The sequence below is a fragment of the Chelonia mydas genome, chromosome 12, assembly GCF_015237465.2.
Source record: "Chelonia mydas isolate rCheMyd1 chromosome 12, rCheMyd1.pri.v2, whole genome shotgun sequence".
In the NCBI taxonomy this organism is placed as follows: domain Eukaryota; kingdom Metazoa; phylum Chordata; order Testudines; family Cheloniidae; genus Chelonia; species Chelonia mydas.
Window position 1 is genome coordinate 1595330 of NC_051252.2, and position 23167 is coordinate 1618496.

The 23167-nt window shown below is 45.3% G+C and overlaps 1 protein-coding gene across 1 annotated transcript in view; it reads left to right on the plus strand.

Annotated features, from left to right (window-relative positions):
* The window catches only part of GLG1 (golgi glycoprotein 1), a 187538-nt gene extending 165889 nt beyond the window's left edge, over window positions 1-21649 (plus strand). The window contains exons 23-26 of the mRNA XM_037877969.2: window positions 10194-10301; window positions 11020-11140; window positions 12986-13092; window positions 15648-21649. Coding sequence (XP_037733897.1) covers window positions 10194-10301; window positions 11020-11140; window positions 12986-13092; window positions 15648-15815 — 504 coding nt within the window. The 3' untranslated portion in view covers window positions 15816-21649. The remainder of the gene's footprint in view (window positions 1-10193; window positions 10302-11019; window positions 11141-12985; window positions 13093-15647) is intronic.
* The last annotated feature ends 1518 nt before the right edge of the window (window positions 21650-23167 follow it).

A 23167-nucleotide genomic window follows, 5' to 3' on the forward strand; every position in this document is an offset into this window, starting at 1 on the left:
TATCCCCTCCAAGTGTAGCATCCCTGCACAAAGGAGGTTCTTTCAGTCCCTGGAAAAATCATGGAGCAGGTCCTCAAAGAATCAATCCTGAAGCACTTAGAGGAGAGGAAAGTGATCAGGAACAGTCAGCATGGATTCACCAAGGGAAGGTCATGCCTGACTAATCTAATCGCCTTTTATGATGAGATTACTGGTTCTGTGGATGAAGGGAAAGCAGTGGATGTATTGTTTCTTGACTTTAGCAAAGCTTTTGACACTGTCTCCCACAGCATTCTTGTCAGCAAGTTAAGGAAGTATGGGCTGGATGAATGCACTATAAGGTGGGTAGAAAGCTGGCTAGATTGTCGGGCTCAACGGGTAGTGATCAATGGCTCCATGTCTAGTTGGCAGCCGGTGTCAAGTGGAGTGCCCCAGGGGTCGGTCCTGGGGCCGGTTTTGTTCAATATCTTCATAAATGATCTGGAGGATGGTGTGGATTGCACTCTCAGCAAATTTGCGGATGATACTAAACTGGGAGGAGTGGTAGATACGCTGGAGGGGAGGGATAGGATACAGAAGGACCTAGACAAATTGGAGGATTGGGCCAAAAGAAATCTGATGAGGTTCAATAAGGATAAGTGCAGGGTCCTGCACTTAGGATGGAAGAATCCAATGCACCGCTACAGACTAGGGACCGAATGGCTAGGCAGCAGTTCTGCGGAAAAGGACCTAGGGGTGACAGTAGACGAGAAGCTGGATATGAGTCAGCAGTGTGCCCTTGTTGCCAAGAAGGCCAATGGCATTTTGGGATGTATAAGTAGGGGCATAGCGAGCAGATCGAGGGACGTGATCGTTCCCCTCTATTCGACACTGGTGAGGCCTCATCTGGAGTACTGTGTCCAGTTTTGGGCCCCACACTACAAGAAGGATGTGGATAAATTGGAAAGAGTCCAGCGAAGGGCAACAAAAATGATTAGGGGTCTAGAGCACATGACTTATGAGGAGAGGCTGAGGGAGCTGGGATTGTTTAGTCTGCAGAAGAGAAGAATGAGGGGGGATTTGATAGCTGCTTTCAACTACCTGAAAGGGGGTTCCAAAGAGGATGGCTCTAGACTGTTCTCAATGGTAGCAGATGACAGAACGAGGAGTAATGGTCTCAAGTTGCAATGGGGGAGGTTTAGATTGGATATTAGGAAAAACTTTTTCACTAAGAGGGTGGTGAAACACTGGAATGCGTTACCTAGGGAGGTGGTAGAATCTCCTTCCTTAGAGGTTTTTAAGGTCAGGCTTGACAAAGCCCTGGCTGGGATGATTTAACTGGGACTTGGTCCTGCTTTGAGCAGGGGGTTGGACTAGATGACCTTCTGGGGTCCCTTCCAACCCTGATATTCTATGATTCTTAAGGTTTACTGTTGGTCTAGACCGGTACTAAGTGCTGTTCTCGTTCAGCCCCTTGGGAGTGTCAAGGAGGTTCATGAAGGTATTATTGGTCGTGGTGGCACATCTGTCGTCAGGGCAAGTCATTGTTCCCCTACTTGGATGGCTGGTTGTCCTCACGGAAATCATGCTAGGAACTTCAGATAGACTCTCAAGGAAGTGCTACACAGCAAAATGGAAGAGATTTTCCAGATGGTGCCAATGTCATCAGGTATCCCTGGAAAGTTCCCGAATCCCCCTTTTATTGGGCTGTTTCCCATCCCTGAGGATATCAGGATTATCGCAAGCTCCTTAGTACAGTTGGCAGATCATAGAATCATAGAATATCAGGGTCGGAAGGGACCTCTGGAGGTCATCTAGTCCAACCCCCTGCTCAAAGCAGGACCAATCCCCAATTTTTGCCCCAATCCCTAAATGGCCCCCTCAAGGATTGAACTCACAACCCTGGGTTTAGCAGGCCAATGCTCAAACCACTGAGCTATCCCTCCCCCCGATGATAGTGCCTGTCACCCCTGGATGTACAACTATACCATCTTTGCCCATCCGTTCCCAGTATGAGGTGTTTCTCTGGTGCTGAAACCATCCCCGGCGTGAGACCTCAGTTTAGTCCTATCTGAATCCCCAATTGAGCCTGTAGCCTCATGTTCTTCAGTCATTTATCCATGCAAGTTGCCCTTGTTGCCATCACCATGGCAAGGAGTGGGAGAACTGGCAGCCCTTATGGCAGACTCTCTCCCTACACGGTTTTCCATAGGGTGCAGTCGCAAGGAGACTTTGGCCCTAATTTCATTCCCCTAAACTTTTTGTCTCCTTCACTGGAGAAATGAGAGGAAAAGCCGTCTCCTCGCAGAGACTTTCTAAATGGATTTTGGGCTGCATTCTGCTTTGCTATGAATTGATTGAAACCCATGCCAGGCAAGGGGTTAGTATACACTCAGCTAGGTCAGGTAACCTCTGTAGCTTCCCTGCAAGACCTCCGTCATCTTTAGATAAGTAGGGCAGCAACGTGGAGGCCCTCTTGTAAGTTTGCAAGATTATGCCCTGGGGCAGACTTCGACAATGGACGTTTCCTTTAGTAAAGGTGTCCTTCAATCAGTCGTATGGTAGGGGTCCTTGTACCCACCACCTCTGTGCGTATTGCTTGTGACTCACCTCGAGTGGAATACACAAAGGAATCATCACTTGAAGAAAAAGTTTACTTATCCTGTGCAGTAACTGGTTTCAGAGTAGCAGCCGTGTTAGTCTGTATTCGCAAAAAGAAAAGGAGTACTTACGGCACCTTAGAGACTAGCAAATTTATTTGAGCATAAGCTTTCATAAGCTACAGCTCACTTCATCGGATGCATGCAGTGGAAAATACAGTCGGGAGATTATATACATAGAGAACATGAAACAATGGGTGTTACCATACACACTGTAATGAGAGTGATCAGGTAAGGTGAGCTATTACCAGCAGGAGAGCTTGGGGGGGAAAAACCTTTTATAGTGATAATCAAGGTGGACCATTTCGGGCAGTTGACAAGAACGTCTGAGGAACGGGGGCGGGGGAAATAAACATGGGGAAATAGTTTTACTTTGTGTAATGACCCATCCACTCCCAGTCTCTATTCAAGGCTAAGTTAATTGTATCCAGTTTGCAAATTAATTCCAATTCAGCAGTCTCTCATTGGAGTCTGTTTCTGAAGTTTTTTTGTTGACGAATTGCCACTTTTAGGTCTGTAATCGAGTGACCAGAGAGATTGAAGTGTTCTCCAACTGGTTTTTGAACGTTATAATTCTTGACGTCTGATTTGTGTCCATTTATTCTTTTACGTAGAGACTGTCCAGTTTGACCAATGTACATGGCAGAGGGGCATTACTAGCACATGATGGCATATATCACATCGGTAGATGTGCAGGTGAACGAGCCTCTGATAGTGTGGCTGATGTGATTAGGCCCTATGATGGTGTCCCCTGAACAGATATGTGGACACAGTTGGCAACGGGCTTTGTTGCAAGGATAGGTTCCTGGGTTACTGGTTCTGGTGTGTGGTTGCTGGTGAGTATTTGCTTCAGGTTGGAGGGCTGTCTGTTTCATAGAATCATAGAATATCAGGGTTGGAAGGGACCATAGGAGGTCATCTAGTCCAAGCCCCTGCTCAAAGCAGGACCGATCCCCAATTAAATCAGCTTTGTCAAGCCTGACCTTAAAAACTTCTAGGGAAGGAGATTCCACCACCTCCCTAGGTAACGCATTCCAGTGTTTCACCACCCTCACAGTGAAAAAGTTTTTCCTAATATCCAACCAGAATCTCCCCCACTGCAACTTGAGACCATTACTCCTTGTTCTCTCATCTGCTACCACTGAGAACAGTCTAGAGCCATCCTCTTTGGAACCCCCTTTCAGGTAGTTGAAAGCAGCCATCAAATCCCCCCCATCATTCTTCTCTTCCGCAGACTAAACATCCCCAGTTCCCTCAGCCTCTCCTCATAAGTCATGTGTTCCAGTCCCCTCATCATTTTTGTTGCCCTCCGCTGGACTCTTTCCAATTTTTCCACATCCTTCTTGTAGTGTGGGGCCCAAAACTGGACACAATACTCCAGATGAGGCCTCACCAGCGTCGAATAGAGGGGAACGATCACATCCCTCGATCTGCTGGCAATGCCCCTACTTATACATCTCAAAATGCCATTGGCCTTCTTGGCAACAAGGGCACACTGTTGACTCATATCCAGCTTCTCATCCACTGTAATCCCTAGGTCCTTTTTTGCAGAACTGCTGCCGAGCCATTCGATCCCTAGTCTGTAGCGGTGCATGGGATTCTTCCGTCCTAAGTGCAGGACTCTGCACTTGTCCTTGTTGAACCTCATCAGATTTCTTTTGGCCCAATCCTCCAATTTGTCTAGGTCCTTCTGTATCCTATCCCTACCCTACAGCATATCTACCACTCCTCCCAGTTTAGTGTCATCTGCAAACTTGCTGAGGGTGCAATCCACACCATCCTCCAGGTCGTTTACGAAGATATTGAACAAAACCGGCCCCAGGACCGACCCTTGGGGCACTCCACTTGATACCGGCTGCCAACTAGACACGGAGCCATTGATCACTACCCGTTGAGCCCGACAATCTAGCCAGCTTTCTATCCACCTTATAGTCCATTCATCCAGCCCATACTTCTTTAACTTGCTGGCAAGAATACTGTGGGAGACAGTGTCAAAAGCTTTGCTAAAGTCAAGGAACAACACGTCCACCACTTTCCCTTCATCCACAGAGCCAGTTATCTCATCATAGAAGGCAATTAGATTAGTCAGGCATGACTTGCCCTTGATGAATCCGTGCTGACTGTTCCTGATCACTTTCCTCTCCTCTAAGTGCTTCAGAATTGATTCCTTGAGCAGCAATTGATTGCTCCATGATTTTTCCAGGGACTGAGGTGAGGCTGACTGGCCTGTAGTTCCCAGGATCTTCCTTCTTCCCTTTTTTAAAGATGGGCCCTACATTAGCCTTTTTCCAGTCGTCCGGGACTTCCCCCGATCGCCATGAGTTTTCAAAGATAATGGCCAATGGCTCTGCAATCACATCCGCCAACTCATTTAGCACTCTCGGATGCAACGCATCCGGCCTCATGGACTTGTGCATGTCCAGCTTTTCTAAATAGTCCCGAATCACTTCTTTCTCCACAGAGGGCTCTACACCTCCTCCCCATGCTGTGCTGCCCAGTGCAGCAGTCTGGGAGCTGACCTTGTTCCTGAAGACAGAGGCAAAAAAAGCATTGAGTACATTAGCTTTTTCCACATCCTCTGACACTAGGTTGCCTCCCTCATTCAGTAAGGGGCCCACACTTTCCTTAACTTTCTTCTTGTTGCTAATATATCTGAAGAAACCCTTCTTGTCACTCTTAACATCTCTTGCTAGCTGCAACTCCAGGTGTAATTTGGCCTTCCTGATTTCACCCCTGCATGCCCGAGCAATATTTTTATACTCATCCCTGGTCATTTGTCCAATCTTCCACTTCTTGTAAGCTTCTTTTTTGTATTTAAGATCAGCAAGGATTTCACTGTTAAGCCAAGCTGGTCGCCTGCCATATTTACTGTTCTTTCGACGCATCGGGATGGTTTGTCCCTGTAACCTCAATAAGGATTCTTTAAAATACAGCCAGCTCTCTTGGACTCCTTTCCCCCTCATGTTATTCTCCCAGGGGAGCCTGCCCATCAGTTCCCTGAGAGAGTCAAAGTCTGCTTTTCTGAAGTCCAGGGTCCGTATTCTGCTGCTTTTCTTTCTTTCTTCCTTGTGTCAGGATCCTGAAGGCGACCATCTCATGGTCACTGCCTCCCAGGTTCCCATCCACTTTTGCTTCCCCTACTAATTCTTCCCGGTTTGTGAGCAGCAGGTCAAGAAGAGCTCTGTCCGTCGTTGGTTCCTCCAGCACTTGCACCAGGAAATTGTCCCCTACATTTTCCAAAAACGTTCTGGATTGTCTGTGCACCGCTGTATTGCTCTCCCAGCAGATATCAGGGTGATTGAAGTCTCCCATGAGAACCAGGGCGTGTGATCTAGTAACTTCTGCGAGTTGCCGGAAGAAAGCCTCATCCACCTCATCCCCCTGGTCCGGTAGTCTATAGTAGACTCCCACCACGACATCACCCTTGTTGCTCACACTTCTAAACTTAATCCCGAGACTCAGGTTTTTCTGCAGTTTCATACTTGAGCTCTGAGCAGTCATACTGCTCCCTTACATACAGTGCAACTCCCCCACCTTTTCGGCCCTGCCTGTCCTTCCTGAACAGCTTATATCCATCCATGACAGTACTCCAGTCATGTGAGTTATCCACCAAGTCTGTTATTCCAATCACATCATAATTCCTTGACTGTGCCACGACTTCCAGTTCTCCCTGCTTGTTTCCCAGGCTTCGTGCATTTGTGTACAGTCACTTGAGGTAACTCGCTGATCGCCCCCCTTTCGCAATATGAGGCAGGAGCCCTCCCCTCTCACGCGCTCCTGCTCGTGATTCCTCCCGGTATCCCACTTCCCCACTTACCTCAGGGCTTTGGTCTCCTTCCCCCGGTGAACCTACTTTAAAGCCCTCCTCACTAGGTTAGCCAGCCTGCTTGCGAAGATGCTCTTCCTCTCTTCGTTAGGTGGAGCCCGTCTCTACCTAGCACTCCTCCTCCTTGGAACACCATCCCATGGTCAAAGAATCCAAAGCTTTCTCTCCGACACCACCTGCGTAGCCATTCGTTGACTTCCACGATTCGACGGTCTCTACCCAGGCCTTTTCCTTCCACGGGGAGGATGGACGAGAAGACCACTTGCGCCTCAAACTCCTTTATCCTTCTTCGCAGAGCCACGTAGTCCGCAGTGATCCGCTCAAGGTCATTCTTGGCAGTATCATTGGTGCCCACGTGGAGAAGCAGGAAGGGGTAGCGGTCCGAGGGCTTGATGAGTCTCCGGCAGTCTCTCTGTCACATCGCGAATCTTAGCTCCTGGCAAGCAGCAGACTTTTCGGTTTTCCCGGTCAGGGCGGCAGATAGATGACTCAGTTCCCCTGAAGAGAGAGTCCCCGACCACCACCACCCACCTCCTTCTCTTGGGAGCGGTGGTCGTGGAACCCCCAACCCTAGGACAGTGCATCTCATGCCTTCCAGTCAGCGGTGTCTCCTTCTGCTCCCTTCCCTCAGACGTATCATCTGGTCCACTCTCCGCATTAGTACCTGTGGAGAGAACATGAAAACGGTTACTTACCTGTATCTGCGTTGCTGGTACATGGACGTTCCCCTTTTTCCTTCTGGAGGTCACATGATGGGGTCAAATTTCTTCACCATCCTCCTGTCCCCGATGTGCAGCCTGCTCTGAATCTTCAGAACCTTGTGCCCGTAGAATCATATCCTGACTTCTGTCCAGGAAATCTTCAGTTTCTCTTATGCAGGATCGATACCTGTTGCTCCAGACCTTGAACCTTCTCTTCCAATATGGAGACCAGCTTGTACTTTGTACAGACAAAGTCGCTTCTGTCCTGTGGAAGAAAGACAAACATGGCACATCCAGTGCAGGTCACAACAGCTGAACACCCCCCATCCATATTACCTTCCTTCTGTGAGCTTCCTCAGGAGTTGTAGTAATTACTCAAAAAGAAAAGGAGTACTTGTGGCACCTTAGAGACTAACCAATTTATTTGAGCATAAGCTTTCATGAGCTACAGAGAATTACTCAGAGAATCCAGCAAGATGTAAGCCTCAGTGGGCTCTTCCCAGGCGAACTCCCAGGCAAACTCCTTCTGTTAGCTGCTCAGCTGGTTCGCAGCTGACTGGCTTTTTATACAGTCAGGCCCACTTAAGGCTCACCTATAACAAAGCACTCCCAGTTCCCACCCTTTTCAAACAACCAATCAAGCACATGGTCAAACTGTCCTCACAACAAACACTCAGATACAAACAAACACTCAGATACTCGCAACAAACAAACAAACACTCAGATACTCACCAACACAGCCACCTGTAAGCAAGGACTGGCCTGTCTCCCATGATCTGTGAGAGTGATGGGTCGTCCTTCAGGATAGGTTGTAGATCCTTTATGATGCTCTGGAGAGGTTTTAGTTGGGGGCTGAAGGTGATGGCTAGTGGCGTTCTGTTATTTTCTTTGTTGGGCCTGTCCTGTAGTAGGTGACTTCTGGGTACTCTTCTGGCTCTGTAACTGGAGTTCAAGGTGTGTGGTCCTTCTCTGTAGTCCACCACCCACCCTCCTTCCCCTCTGCTTTGGATTCTTATCTTAAGGGTAGTCACTGTAGAGGAGTAACTGAAGAGACGGTTGGTCTGCATCTCCCCTGATGCCCTTGGCTGAGACCATGAGGAGGGGCAGAGCGCAGACCAATGGATACTGCTAACAAAAAATCTTCTGGTCTCAAGCACATGGAGCATATGGTGAAATTACACAGAAGGATAACACATCTCAAAGCATTACTGTACAGGGGGAGTAACTTTGTTTTTTGTGAAGTTATCTGTGTACGATACATTTGGACAACAGCACTCATTTCTTAGTATACCACAAAATCGAAGTCCATTTCTCTTATGGATTGCAAACCTAGCAAGCATATTTTTGAGAAGATACATCTTTGTTGGTTTCTTTAAACAAGAATGAATTAACCAAAAGTTCTGTTTCAGGGCACACTGCAAATATCTCTCTCTGCCTTCTCCAGCAGGTCCAGCAAAATCTGACAATAGGGTTTGCCCTTAAATGCACCTGTATTACTAGGTCTTGAACGAACAAGAAAATTGTGGCTGTGTAAACACTGTTAGGCTACCGTAAGGTGTTAAGAAATATCATGCTCTCCAGACATGTATACACATCCTTTAGCAAAGGCTACTCTATGGGTTTGGGATAAAACTGCAGATAAAGTGTTTTTTTGTTTTTTCCCCTCACCAGTGACACCCATTGCAAATTATCCAGATCTGAAATCAAATTACAAACCAAAGGGCTTTAACAGTTGGGAGAACCGTGGAATGCATACAGTTGGCCAGTTATTCATTGAAGAAATGTTTCTAACTTATTTAGAGATCAAAACTAACTTTGATCGGTCCACTCTCCAGTGGCACTAGTACTTCCAAGTTAGGCATTGTTTCTCAACTTTCTAGAAAAGCTTTTTCTATAGAAAGCTAACTTTAATAGAAGTGATGGTGTCTGATGAATTAGGAAACAAAAAAAGGATTACTAAATTATCAATTTTTACAGACAAAAAAAAGGGCCATATATGACATGCTGAGAAAAGAATCTGGGTAGACAAATTACCCTGAGGAATGAACTTTGATCTGGAAAAGGATCAGCAGCATTAGCGTGTAGCATGATAAAGAAGATTTCTGAGATACTGTTTCAATGGTACTTCACACCTGTCAGGTTAGAAAATAGAGAGATTGCATGGGGATGGATGTTGGAAATATTGTGGTGATAGAGGAGATTTTATCCATATGCAGTGGACATGTCCAGTCAGAGATTATTGGAGTGCAGTTCGTAACCAAATATCACAAAATGGTTGGATATTTATTACCAAATGATCCTTTGGTAATCCTCCTGGGGCTTCCCACCTGAAACGGTCACACAAGAGGAAATGAAGAATTAATTTCTTATCTGCTTGTAGATGCTGGGCTACTGATAGAAAAATAGCCCAACTATAGAGAAATGGTTCCAAAAAAAAAAGGGAGGTGGTTGTTATGGAAAAATGAACACACCAATTCTATACCCAGCAAAGTAGACAGAGGACAAATACTTAGATATTCAGTACTCAGAGTACTTTCATCTGCCAAACAAACCAGCACACCTGTCCAATAGTTTTGAATGTGAACATTTGACACACCTGGTCTGTTAAATGTGTGTAATCTGAGATTCGCTCAGTTCCTAGGAAAAATGTGTATGGATGTTAAAACGCTGCTCACGCTGTAATAGGGCGACGCCTGTTAAACAGAGAGATGTGGTGACTGTATTCCTGTGTGTCTCTTTAAACAAAAACTGTCCGTTGTAAAGATCACTGTTTTGTTTCTGATATTTCCATGGCAAGGATTGGTAAATCTGTTAATCGCTAAATAAATAGTTTAAAATAGTGGCTGTATTTGTCTGTGTGCAGCTTTTTTTTACTTCAGAAATTCGGGGCTCCAGGTGAGGGATGGATGATAACACAGCTCAAGGCTTGCCCCCCAGCCATTGTATATAATCCTGCACTAACATGGCAGCATGCAAATGCCTTGAAAAACAAACCTGGGTCCTACTTTATTTCATTCATGTTGAAATTGGGATTTTCCCCCCAAACAGATCTCCAGGTTGTGTGCAGAAGAAGCAGCAGCCCAGGAACAGACGGGGCAGGTGGAGGAGTGCCTGAAAGTTAACCTGCTCAAAATTAAACCTGAGATGTGTAAAAAGGTAAAAAAAAGGAAACGGTGCGTCTCCCAAACCAAACGGGCCTTAAAGGACAATTACTCCTCAAGTGTCAGACGAACAAACATGATTCGTTACAAGGCACAGACCAGGAACAGTGTGAAGCCAGAGCTATGTACACTTCTGTGCACAGCTGAGCCAGTGCACCTCATCCTGACCTGCAGCATCCTTGACCATTTCAGTCCTGGCCCTGAGATATCCCTCCCTGCCAGGGAACAGTTATCCCAGTAAGAAGTATGCCTTACTATTCCAGTCCTGGATTCCCTCCTCACACACTCCCAGGGTACCTCAGTGCTGAGCTGCCTCCCACTCTTACTTCAACCCTAGGCCTCTTGGGCACAGATTGGCACTGGATCTGGCAAGGAGCTTTGTAAACTACCCCCATAGATCTGTCACCTCACCTTAGTCCTGACCTGTTAGTCATGCCAAATTATTTGACTTAGTGTTATAGATTAGTGTGTGTATCTATTTAATTAATGGAATTATGCTGATCCATAAAGCAGGACCTCTGATCCACCCTGGAACAGCTTCAGTTCACTTATCCAGTGGCAGCATTGTACTCTGTGATTCCTTATTTAAGAAGGTTAGGTAGCTCTAGGAACTATTAACCAGTATGATTTGTGTTGCTTTCTTCTCCCTCCTTTAATGTGTACCTGTAATGTGTAGGTTTCAGAGTAGCAATGTAATAACCTTCCCTCCACAGGAGGTGCTCAACATGCTGAAGGAGAGCAAAGCAGACATATTCGTTGATCCAGTGCTTCACACAGCCTGTGCCCTAGACATCAAACACCACTGTGCAGCCATCCCACCCGGAAGAGGACGTCGTAAGTGTTGCCATGTCAGACTTGTGTGAGATCTCCCAGCTCCTGGAGTGACCTAAAACTGGGATCTTTCTTGAATGACTTGAGGTCCTCTTAAACAGTAGATATTGCTTCCAGTTGTCGTGGCTGGTGAATGAGGAATACTGCCACTTGTATAGTATCTGGGTGTCCTTCCTCTCTGTGCTTGGCTTCTTAGCTTGGAAATCTTTCCTTACATGGCCTGGTAAACGTTAAGCTAGTTCTGTTCTTTCTAATGCAGTTTGAAATTAACATACTATTTTTCTTGGAATAATGTTAATTTCTGCTACAGAATGAGAAATAGGTTAAAAACGTACTGCCGCATACCCTCCTTGGTACCAAAAGCATTGCAGGTATCTTTGATGTTCCTTCACGTTTCTCCTCCACAAAGGATGGACCTGATACTCCTTGAAGTAAACCACTTTTCTAAATATATGTCACTCTGTCTAGTGCAGATGGGACACCTGACACAGGGGTTGTCTACACTTACCCAGGGGATTGACGCATTGGCAGTCGATTTAGCGGGTCTAGTGAAGACCCGCTAGTTCGACCGCAGATCGCTCTCCCATTGACTCCTGTACTCCCTCAAAACGAGAAGAGTAAGGGGAGTCGACTAGAGAGCATCCCCCATCGACATCATATAGTGTGTACCCCGCGGTAAGTAGATATAAGCTACGTCGACTTGGGTTATGCTATTCATGTAATTCAGTTGTGTAGCTTAGTTTGACTTAGAGCAAAAAAGATATACTGGCATTGGAAAAGGTTCAGAAAAGGGCAACTAAAATGATTAGGGGTTTGGAACGGGTCCCATATGAGGAGAGATTAAAGAGGCTAGGACTTTTCAGCTTGGAAAAAAGGAGACTAAAGGGGGATATGATAGAGGTCTATAAAATCATGAGTGGTGTGGAGAAAGTGAATAAGGAAAAGTTGTTTACTTGTTCCCATAATATAAGAACGAGGGGCTACCAAATGAAATTAATGGGAAGTAGATTTAGAACAAATAAAAGGAAGTTCTTCTTCTCACAGCGCACAGTCAACCTGTGGAACTCCTTGCCTGAGGAGGTTGTGAAGGCTAAGACTATAACAGGGTTTAAAAGAGAGCTGGATAAATTCATGGAGGCTAAGTCCATTAATGGCTGTTAGCCAGGATGGGTAAGGAATGGTGTCCCTAGCCTCTGTTTGTCAGAGGGTGGAGATGGATAGCAGGAGAGAGAGATCACTTGATCATTACCTGTTAGGTTCACTCCCTCTGGGGCACCTGGCATTGGCCACTGTCGGCAGACAGGATACTGGGCTGGATGGACCTTTGATCTGACCCAGTATGGCCGTTCTTATGACGTTCCCCTGTAGTGTAGACAAGGCCACAGTCTGCACAGACCCGAGGCAGATCCTTGTTTTGTGCTGAACTTCCTCTAAGTTCTTGGAGAAGACACACAGGATTTAGCATTCTTAAAATAATTTTAGTGAGCTGCTCTGTGAATCCTAAAATATCCTGTCAGTTCAGCTGAGCTTAAGCCTTGGATACCTAAAGTTAACCCTTTAATCCCCCTCCATAGGTCAGCGTTCCTTGCCACTTAAATATTTGAAGTGAGACCTTAGCTGGGCTGCTAGCTCTGAGGGTTAAACAGAGGTTTCCTTCCAAACCAGTCTTGGGTTAAATTCCCCAACACTGATTCAGAGGAAGTTTGATGGATGGCTTGGCTGTACAACTTTGTAAACAGACAACCAATGTTCGGAGGAATTGGAATGCACCTCCCAAGCACTCTGTATTGTGACCTGTCCCTGGGGCCAGTTTGTGTGTGTTGTGATACCATGTTCTCCATTTTGCAGAGATGTCTTGCCTAATGGAAGCTTTGGAAGACAAGCGTGTGAGGTTACAACCCGAATGTAAGAAACGCCTTAATGATCGGATTGAAATGTGGAGCTATGCTGCGAAGGTGAGGATGCAGGATGGGTTCTAAACACCACCTGGCTTTTGGTTCCCCCCAAACTTTTCCCCACTGCAATAGGCACTGTGACCCACTATTAATGCTTTTTGAGGAAATATATTTATTTTAATTATTACACATACATATAAACTATAACACTGGAAATAAAAATGTACATGTTTTCTTTTAATGTAAATTAATTGTAACGGTAGAAATTCCTAGCAATATGCACTCAAAGAAATGCTTCAGGGTCTTTGAAACCAAGCGTTTTAGTAAAAGTACAATTTAAAAACATTTTAAAAAATGTTGAGAGCAAAATGTTGTGTTCAAAGAGGGAAACACACTGGAAACATGCACAGTGTGGAAAACTGAACAAGAAGCAACACCACAATGTTAACAAAATTCTTAAACACATTGTGTTTGTTTTTAAAACAAAATAATTGTGCAACTTTGAACACTATATTGTGTTTTCAATTTTTCAGTGTGAAAGACCCAATCCTCCTCTCTGCTAATTAGAAAAGAATAAAATATTGTAAATAAAAATATAAAATAACAGTTATATTATAACACGCTGAAGCAATGGCTACTCCTCCGATCCAGTAAAGGAGAATCCAAACTTCATGTGTGTCATCATATTTTCCTACCACTTAATTTATTTTTTTGGCTGGCTCATTTTGCGTAGTTGTAGATGGTCTGGAGCTTTCATTATCTTCTCCATCAGTGCACCCTTCTTGTTTTCGAAAAATATATCAATCCATGTCAGATTGAAATACTGCTTGCCGTTTTTTATAGTTGTAAATTGCAGACTGTATGTACGTTGCAGTGAAACACAACGTTGTACTCACGAGAATTAAACTTGACATATTGCAGCTTGCTTTTTTAAAAATAGTTTTTCCCTATACTCTCTCTCCAACATATACAGCTCAACACGTTACACTCATATAGTTTTTACGTAGATTACATGAGTCACATGGAGTTAAAGATTTACTAAGAGCTTGAGTAGAGAATGCAGTTGCGCTGGCAGACCACCCGGGGCTGTTTCACAGTCCATAGTTTGGGAACCCATGTTCGGAGACTGAGACATGGTTCTTGAGATTCAGACCGTTAGTGTCTTGTGAAGGAACTGGCAGGAGGGCAAGGTGGGGATTGTGCTTTCAACCATGGGAAGGCTAAAGAACAGACGTGCCTCAGTCCTGTGAAGTGACTGAGTGAATGCAATCAACTGTTATGCCTCTGTCAAGCAGAACAGTGGGAAAGGACAGTCTTTCTGCAGATCAGATGGTTTAATAAATACAAAACAGGGTTCACTTAATAAATGAGGTGGTAATGTAGAGTTCAGGCTTCTGCTTTGTTCCATTCTGATCTTGCTGTGCCTAGGTACTGCAGCATGTATTGTATATGTCAGGCTGAATTCAGAGTCCCATGCACAACAAGCCAAGTAAAGAACAAAGTTTTGACCTTGATTCAGTAAAATGGAAAGGACTGTAATGGTTGAGTGTGTTCGCAGTCTTTAAACCAGTCCCAGTGCTGCCATCAGATCGTACCCCCAGGCCTTTTACCTTGGAGGCAGTGGTTTTGCCCTCTTAGTCTGTGTTGGCCCCAGTCTTCAGCTGGGCTCCTGAAAGTTCAGTCCCCTTCTGAGGGTTTACTGATGTCCAGTTGTAGGCTCTTCCCCAGTGGCCTCTGGGGGGGAATCTGGGCCCACCCACTACTCGGGGCCCAGCTTTCACTGATATCCTGCCCTTAGCTCAAGGCTCTTCTAAGCTCAGACCCAGTAGCTCTTCCATGCTCCCTAGTCCTGACTAGCTCTGGGCTGTCCATTGTGCTGCGATTCCTTCAGCCAGCCACACCATTCATGCTCCTCTAGCTCTAGCGAGGAACTGCACTTTCTGGTCTGGCTCTCTAGCTCCTTTTTATAGTGCCCTCCTGGGCCCTGATTGGCTGCTTCCCTTGCAGCCACTCTAGCCTGCTTGGAGGACTTCTTCATTGCTCCTTATCTGGGATGAGAGTGGCAAGGCCCTGAGGCCTCCAGCAGGAGGCCTCTGAGCCTTTAGTCCACCCCATCACAAGGACCCTTAAGTTATTTATACAACCCCTTTCTCAGCATCTGGATTACTTGCCTAATAACACTGAAATCAAACTGCTCTCAGTGCCCCTTGGGACTAGTTCACAAGCAGGGCAAAAGGTGCCAACAGAGGAAGAGCTATGACAGTGGGAGGGGTGATGTGAACGGAAAGGCAGGGTGCTGGAGAGAGCTAGAGGAGGAGCTGGGATGTCTTTTGGGCATTTAGGAGCTTTAGAGCTTTGTGTCCCAGTTGATGGAGTCCCTCTCCTACAGGCCTATTTGTATGTCCCAGCTCATGTGTGTTATGTAATTGTGTACCAGGGAAAATTCAGTTATAAAAAGAGAACATGCTGGATGCTTACAGGAGGCAAATGGGGAATTTACAAGTGTCCTTATCCAGCTCGTAAAATAGCATCACTCTACATGTCGTTAGTTTCTCTGCAAAGACTGATGTGGAAACTGAAGTCCGGTTAATTATGTTTCCTGCCTTGCCCCCTAGGTTGCCCCAGCAGAAGGCTTTTCTGACCTTGCTATGCAAGTGATGACTTCTCCGTCCAAGAACTATATCCTGTCTGTTATCACAGTCGGCATCTGTGTACTCTTCCTGATTGGCCTCCTGTGCGGACGCATCACCAAGCGGGTGACACGAGAGCTCAAGGACAGGTAGAGCCTGGGTTGCCTGTTGAAGAAATGCCTGCCCAGTAGCCAATTTGTACAGCCCTCCTCTGTATAGTCTGCCCACCCGCCCCCTCTTGGGAGAGGAGAATAAAAAAAAAGAATTGGAACAGCAGCAGGTGTCGGCTCAGTTTTCCCATCTTGGATCTCATCCATGGCATCTTCACCACCTTAGGAAAGAGTCGGCGTAGCCAGCAGCTTTTGTTACCCCTTTGTTAGCGGACTCCTGTTACCCGCCTGTAGATGAGTCTCTTTATTGTATTGTTGGACCTGCCGTCACCAAATCAGACTGATATGACCTGCAGCTCAAGCAGTTTTTAAGTAAATTTTTAAAGGAAGAAAAATATATAAGTACCAATCCTATGAGTTAGGCAGTGTTTCTTACTGGGACGTATTCATGTTCTGCAGCTGGGTAAAATTGAGGTAGGAAATTAGAAGGTAAATTGCATCACTCACCACAGTTGGCCTTGTTTCGGACATCTTGCTCATCCTATTCCAAGCATCTTCAGGGCATAGTTTCAGACTGCTAAGGATGTCAGTCAGTGGAGTCATCCTCCGAATGTCCTGTTTTTGTTACTGTGGGTTTCTTGTTTGGGAAGATGATGCCCTCCAATTCCCATTTTCCTCTGCCACTCACAGGATAAAATAAAATACTGGCCAGGATCAAAAACTCCAGTGGTCTGATATGCCATTTGAGCCATATAGCATATATTTGATTAGGCTAGGGAAAGGGTGTGGAAGTTATGCATAGAAGAGCCAGTCAGTGTAATGCATTGACAGCTGCACTGTACATACCCTGATTAACTAGCCTATTAACCTTCGTTCATCAAAGGCAATGCAGTTGAATTTTGTCAGTCCTTTATTTCTCCCTTCTGTTGCCAAGCGAAGACACCCCGCCCCCTCGAATGAACTATTCAAAGATGGTCGGGTTGATACATTAACAACGCTCCATGTTGCCCAGTGATGTTGAATGGGATTGAGATACCAATGTCCGTTTCAATAGAAGGATCATTTATGGGTTAGTGCAGTGATTCATCATTGGCCTCTCTGAGTCTTAATTGCTTGAGTTACAGCATTAAAAATAGAGTAAAACTTTCAGACCTCTAAAACACTGGTTTGTATAGATGGAATTTGGCATCCAGGGATGTAGGTCAGAAGTGCTGTCTCTAAATGCCAAGCAGGAGACAATTCTGATAGTGTGAGGTGAAGGACAGACGTGTTGATCTTTGAGGGGAATAGCTTTGTTGTCACCCACTGATGTGCGCACGTAAGCTCTAGTCACATTTCCAGAACTTGGTTCCTAGCCCCATTGCCCAGCTCAAGGGAGGTGTTTTGTAGAAACACCTTTAGCTGTGGTAACTTCTTACCATCTTCTTTGTTACACAAAGAGTGGAGGGAGCGGAGCCTCCTCTAGGCCGCTCTCTGTGGCTGGGACCTGCCATACACAGGTTGAGTGCGTGGTTCAAATGTGGCAGTGCTGCACGAGAGTCGGCATGTACAGTAAGACAGATCTATATATATTTTATTACCTGTTAGATGTGTTCTCCTATGCGTGCTGGAATATAAATCATGTGCCTAACACTGTCCAACTAGGCTAATGCTTGATCCATAACTTTCTTTTCCTGCTCCCTGTTGTTGCATTGCTAAGTAATTTCTGAAATTTCCAGTGTTATGTATTGATCTGATACAAGATGGGAGCATTTCTGAATGTGGAGCAGCTGATTCTAATTATGCTATGTAAACACACTGATCTCTAAAAATACTGTGATTGCTTTTGCAAAATGCTAGAGAGGGGTGCAAAGTTATCTTCACCATGCCACTTTGAAGATAGAAAATAAACTATTTTGAGACCCAGTCTTAGTAGTATGGTGATGACATACTAGAAAAGCTCATGTGAAAGACAATTGTTGTTGGTGTCTGGAGTCGAACCATGAGAGCCAAGGGACTATAAAGACTGGACAGGGAATGATGGGAGAACCTGAGCGGTGGAGCAGGTTCCATAGAAGAGATCTGTCATCTTGCTTGATGTGCTGTAGGTTTCCAAGCAGATGACATGTAAGTCATCCTTGGAACAGAAATGGAGCCTAAATTACTTCCCCCACCTTCATTGCCCAATGCTACTTGTGTGGTTTCCCTGATTCTGCATGAGTGAATGGAGCTGAGGGCCAAGAAGGCGATGGCAGATCACATCACTTGCTTGAAGCATAAAAGGGTGTGGGTGACATACAAGTGTGCGTGTGGCAGTTGCAAAATCACATGGTTTCATCTCTCACTCGAAGCAAGTGTCATTGCAACATTTTCTAACTGTCGAGGCTGCAGGTCAGACAGATGGAATGGATTCAAAGTGCAGGAGGAGGGGGAACACGATTGTACCTTCTCCCCAATGCAGTCTTGCTTGTTTGGCAATCCTAGCGCTGCCTACATTTTGCTACGGCAAAATTGAATTGGCATCCAGAGACTTCATATTTGTGAGGGAGCATTAGCTACCTGTTTAACTTGAAGAACCTAACTGAGGAGGTGTAAAATACATTGACTAGCATCTTCTGGTGAACTCCAAACTGAATTATAGTGAAATACTGTAGATGTTTTGTCAGCCATGGTTCTGGCTGTGTATCTTGGTGAGGGAAGAAGGGAAATGCTGTTTTACTTTCCAACTTAAGTTTTGTATTGGAGTAGGGTAGAACATGGGAAGACTTGATTTCCTGCATTTTCCATTGCAGTAGACGTAAGAGGAATGCTAAAGGCAAAAGACTAGTCAGCTGTGTAGTGTAGAGGGTAAGAACAGAGCCCTAGATGGTAAAGAGAAGACATTGTTCTATGGAATGCAGGGTCTCTTCTTGAGTCCTCTTCTAGCCAGTCTCTGTATGTGTGTGTGCTCAACTTGAATGCAGTATTGTCTCATTGCTTTAACCAGCTGCAGTCATCATCCCTGCTCCTGCGTGTGCTGAGACCTTCCTCTTATCCAGGTGCGTCTATTGCTACCTGATTGTTCCATTGGTGTGAAGCCTTCACGAAGCAAACCCCAAGCAGCAAGCGCACTTTCTGGGTATTGCATTGAGCATCTGCAGTCTCCCTCGTGGTTGCCTTCAAAATTTCATCCTGGGACTTAGTTTCAGATGTCAGTGGACAATGGAGCTGCTGTCAATGGGGGAGTGGGGGAAGGGGTTTATGAAGCAGGAAGGTGTGACATGATGTATGTTTCTGCGTGGTCGCCTTCTGTAATGGCATGGTCAGAAGTGCAATAACGCACAGGCCCAGGGGTCCTGTTGCAATTACAAAAGGGGATAAAATAAAATCGAGAGACCCATTTCTTGCAGGGAACTGACATGGTTAGGCCTGGGCAAAGAGAACTTTGTCACTGACTGCCACAGTTTTAGCCATTTCATAATCATTAAGATTTACACCCAATTCACCACCTTCCAGATGGGACCCCCTAACATATTGCATGCTAAACACAATGATTCTGGCATAGGAGCATCTTTTTAGGGAGACTAGAAATATTCCAGTGCAGTGTGTTAGAAATGCCATCCTAGCCATCATAGCATGTAAGGACCTGTGCATCTAGAGAAGGCCTCTAGAAAAAACACAACAAAATAACCAATATTGTTCTAAATATATCCTGGTTGCTGAGCACCTGCCCCTTGGATCTCTAATGCAAACACTTGCTCACTGTGTGCCAGTAAATGCCCATAGTGGGTGGTCATTCCCTATAGCAGGAAGGGAGAGGGAAATACACAGTTGTAAAATGCACTACTGCCTTCTTGAATTTAGGGAAACTTTTTACTTTGATTTAATGAGAACATTAGAAATACTTGGGAATCAACCATTTCAAAGGGGACTTGGTGGAAGGTGACTTCTAGATCTGAGGCTTCTTTGCCACTTCCCTACTCTTAGCCCTAATGTTCATCATTCCCCTCCAGCATTAACTTAACTGTCTCCCCTCAGTTCAGGGAGCCTGCTATCCATTTCATGGCGTATACTGTAAATGTATGTCCTTCCCATGGCTAAGCATTCCTTCTTGGGGGCTTGTTCTAGATATTGTAGAGCTGATGCTCCTGGGAATGGCTTGACTGGAGTATCCAAGGGGGGAAATAACTCCTAGTAAGGAATGGTGCTTCTGTACATCCTGCCTTCCTCTTCTGCTTAGATGCCTAATGGTACATTCAGAGCTTATTCTCACCAGTCAAGATCACGTGTCCGAATAACATGGGAAGGATTGTGCGTCCCATGCACGTGCATCTCAGTACTTCACTCTGGCTAGCCAGGTGGTGGTTGCTTGCTTGCATGTTCTTGTAACAAAATAGCCTTATTCATTGTTTACTAATGGGTCAAATCCAAGTCTTTCGATTTTTCTTTTTTGTTGCCTTTCGGTTAGCTCTGTCCCTGAGTTTTCTTGCCTCCCAGAAAAATCACTTTTCATATGCAGGTGGCTGCAATAAGGATGAGGCCAGGAGCAGCATTCCTTCTCATGCTTCACACAAAACTTGTGACCTTCCTCCTCTGCTGCCACAGAAAGGCTGAAAGACCCTACCGAAGTTAGAATAATTCTCTGCAAGTTCCACATGTGAGGATTCCTTCCAGAGTCTGGCACGTGTGATCCATGCAAACATGGTGATCTTGGCCCTGAGTGAGACTCTTGTGAGCATGCTCTGTGAAGATGCACTATATACTGGGGAGGGCTGAGCAGGGCAGCATGCAGTTAACATGCAGTTACTGTTGGCAAAGAAGTTGCTTTTCTTTGCAGTGGGTGAACGGGGAGAAGCTGAAAGAAAATGTGATGTGGAAACTCGGTGCCAGAGGCGGTAAGCCCTGGTTTATCACATTCAGGTGAATGTGTTTAACTTGGATAGTTTCTGTTAATGCAGACTGTTTAGTTCAGAAAGAATGTATTTGTTTGACTCTTTTTTTGCCAGCTTTTGGTTTTCAAAGTTAATTTTGAGTTCAGTGTGAGACAAGATCAGAACAGGTCAACTAGCTTTTTCCCCCTATTAAAATACTTTGGAATAGATTTATAAACTGTTTGTGATTTGACTAAACCAATGAGTTTTTTTACAATAGTGTCATGGAGAGAAGCGCAGCTCCCAACCATGTACTGTTGCTTTCCAGCTTCTGAGGGTAAGGAGATGGGCCAGCCTAGGTTTTCAGCCTAATAAAGAGCCACTGTGTTCGGTCCCGTTCACAGTGTGTGCTCTAATTCACAGCAAAGGCACGTTTGAGTGGGAGAGGAGAGTACTAACTGGTAAATCTGGTAAATTGGTACAGCTGCTTTTCTCTTGCATTGTTGGGCCTGCAGAACCTGTCTGTAAGGGCGGGGGAGCAGTATCCTGCCTTCTTTACTGGATCGAAGCAGCCTGTGTGATGACCGTTTCCAATAACAAATTGTTTATTTTGATTTTGTAATTGATTGAAAGCAAAAGATCTGTGTTCTAGGGTAGGTCACTGAAATGCCGGAGTGCAAAGAGCACTGGAGAGATTGGATGTTTGTATAAGGGGAGACATGTTAACACAGGCACAGGGAAGGGTCTCTAAGTAGTATGCAGGGATAATATTGTGAGCCTCCCCAAGTACAATGTACAAAACAGACCCAAGCAAGAAATCATAGACTGTACAGCAAAAACTGTTCGAACTTAGTCCTTTTTTTAACGTAACATTAACAAGACTCTTTGTAAATTGTTTTCCTTTCTGTGTATAAAATCCTGGCAGTTTCTTGTTTTTTACATGTTCATTCTGTGTAATTTTGAGATGTTACTGAGATTCTGGACATAATGTGCTTTTTTTCTGTACAGATGAAATGGGAGAATTTAATAAAAAATGAGTCTGCAGGTTTTTACTTGTTTGATCTTTGTTGATTGTGAATTAAAAGGGATTCACCCACAGCTTTTCCAGAGTGGAGCTTTCTGAAGCTGATCCTGATGGTTTGATTTTTTTTTTAAATTGTTTTATTGACCATCCAACAGAGTTCCATACCAAACAACTATCAAGAGAGACCAAACAGAATCTGGCCCCTTATTTTTAAAAATTCTGACCGTACTGCCCTAGGCCAGATTTGAAGTGGTACCCTAGAGATGAAAGGCTTCCTAGCCCATTACTAATCTCCTGCCTGTTACACTTGAGGGGATTCTCTTTAAAGACTGCTGATTTTTTTTTTACAGATATTTTCAAAGTGCTCCTCCCAATAGATCAAATGCATGCCCGTTTGATTCCCCTATCTCAACTCCACTATCTGTGCTTACAAGAACACTAATCAGCTCCTCAGTTAGTTTGAGTGGACTATGCACATCATCCCCAAACCCTCCACCCTCCGCTGGTATCCAAAAATTGCTACAGCTCTGAATGCCATAAGTGATGGCTTAATTGTGCATTGAAGGGCCATGGAAAGCCACATGCTGTGAGCACACACTTAAGCTGAGTTTGGTTTGGGGATGTTATGCTCATGCGAACCTCACCAAGTGCAGCATGTCTCAGTGGAACCAATCATAGAATATCAGGGTTGGAAGGGACCTCAGGAGGTCATCTAGTCCAACCCCCTGCTCAAAGCAGGACCAATCCCCAATTAAATCATCCCAGCCAGGGCTTTGTCAAACCTGACCTTAAAAACTTCTAAGGAAGGAGATTCCCCCACCTCCCTAGGGTAACGCATTCCAGTGTTTCATCACCCTCCTGGTCAAAAAGTTTTTCCTAATATCCAACCTAAACCTCCCCCACTGCAACTTGAGACCATTAGTCCTTGTTCTGTCATCTGCTACCACTGAGAACAGTCTAAAGCCATCCTCTTTGGCACCCCCTTTCAGGTAGTTGAAAGCAGCCATCAAATCCCCCCTCATTCTTCTCTTCCGTAGACTAAACATCCCCAGTTCCCTCAGCCTCTCCTCATAACTCATGTGTTCCAGTCCCCTCATCATTTTTGTTGCCCTCTGCTGGACTCTTTCCAATTTTTCCACATCCTTCTTGTAGTGTGGGGCCCAAAACTGGACACAGTACTCCAGATGAGGCCTCACCAGTGTCGAATAGAGGAGAACAATCAGGTCCCTCGATCTGCTGGCAATGCCCCTACTTATACATCCCAAAATGCCATTGGCCTTCTTGGCAACAAGGGTACACTGTTGACTCCTATCCAGCTTCTCGTCCACTGTAACTCCTAGGTCCTTTTCTGCAGAACTGCTGCCAAGCCGTTCGGTCCCTAGTCTGTAGCGGTGCATGGGATTCTTCCGTCCTAAGTGCAGGACTCTGCACTTGTCCTTGTTGAACCTCATCAGATTTCTTTTGGCCCAATCCTCCAATTTGTGTAGGGCCCTCTGTATCCTATCCCTACCCTCCAGCGTATCTACCACTCCTCCCAGTTTA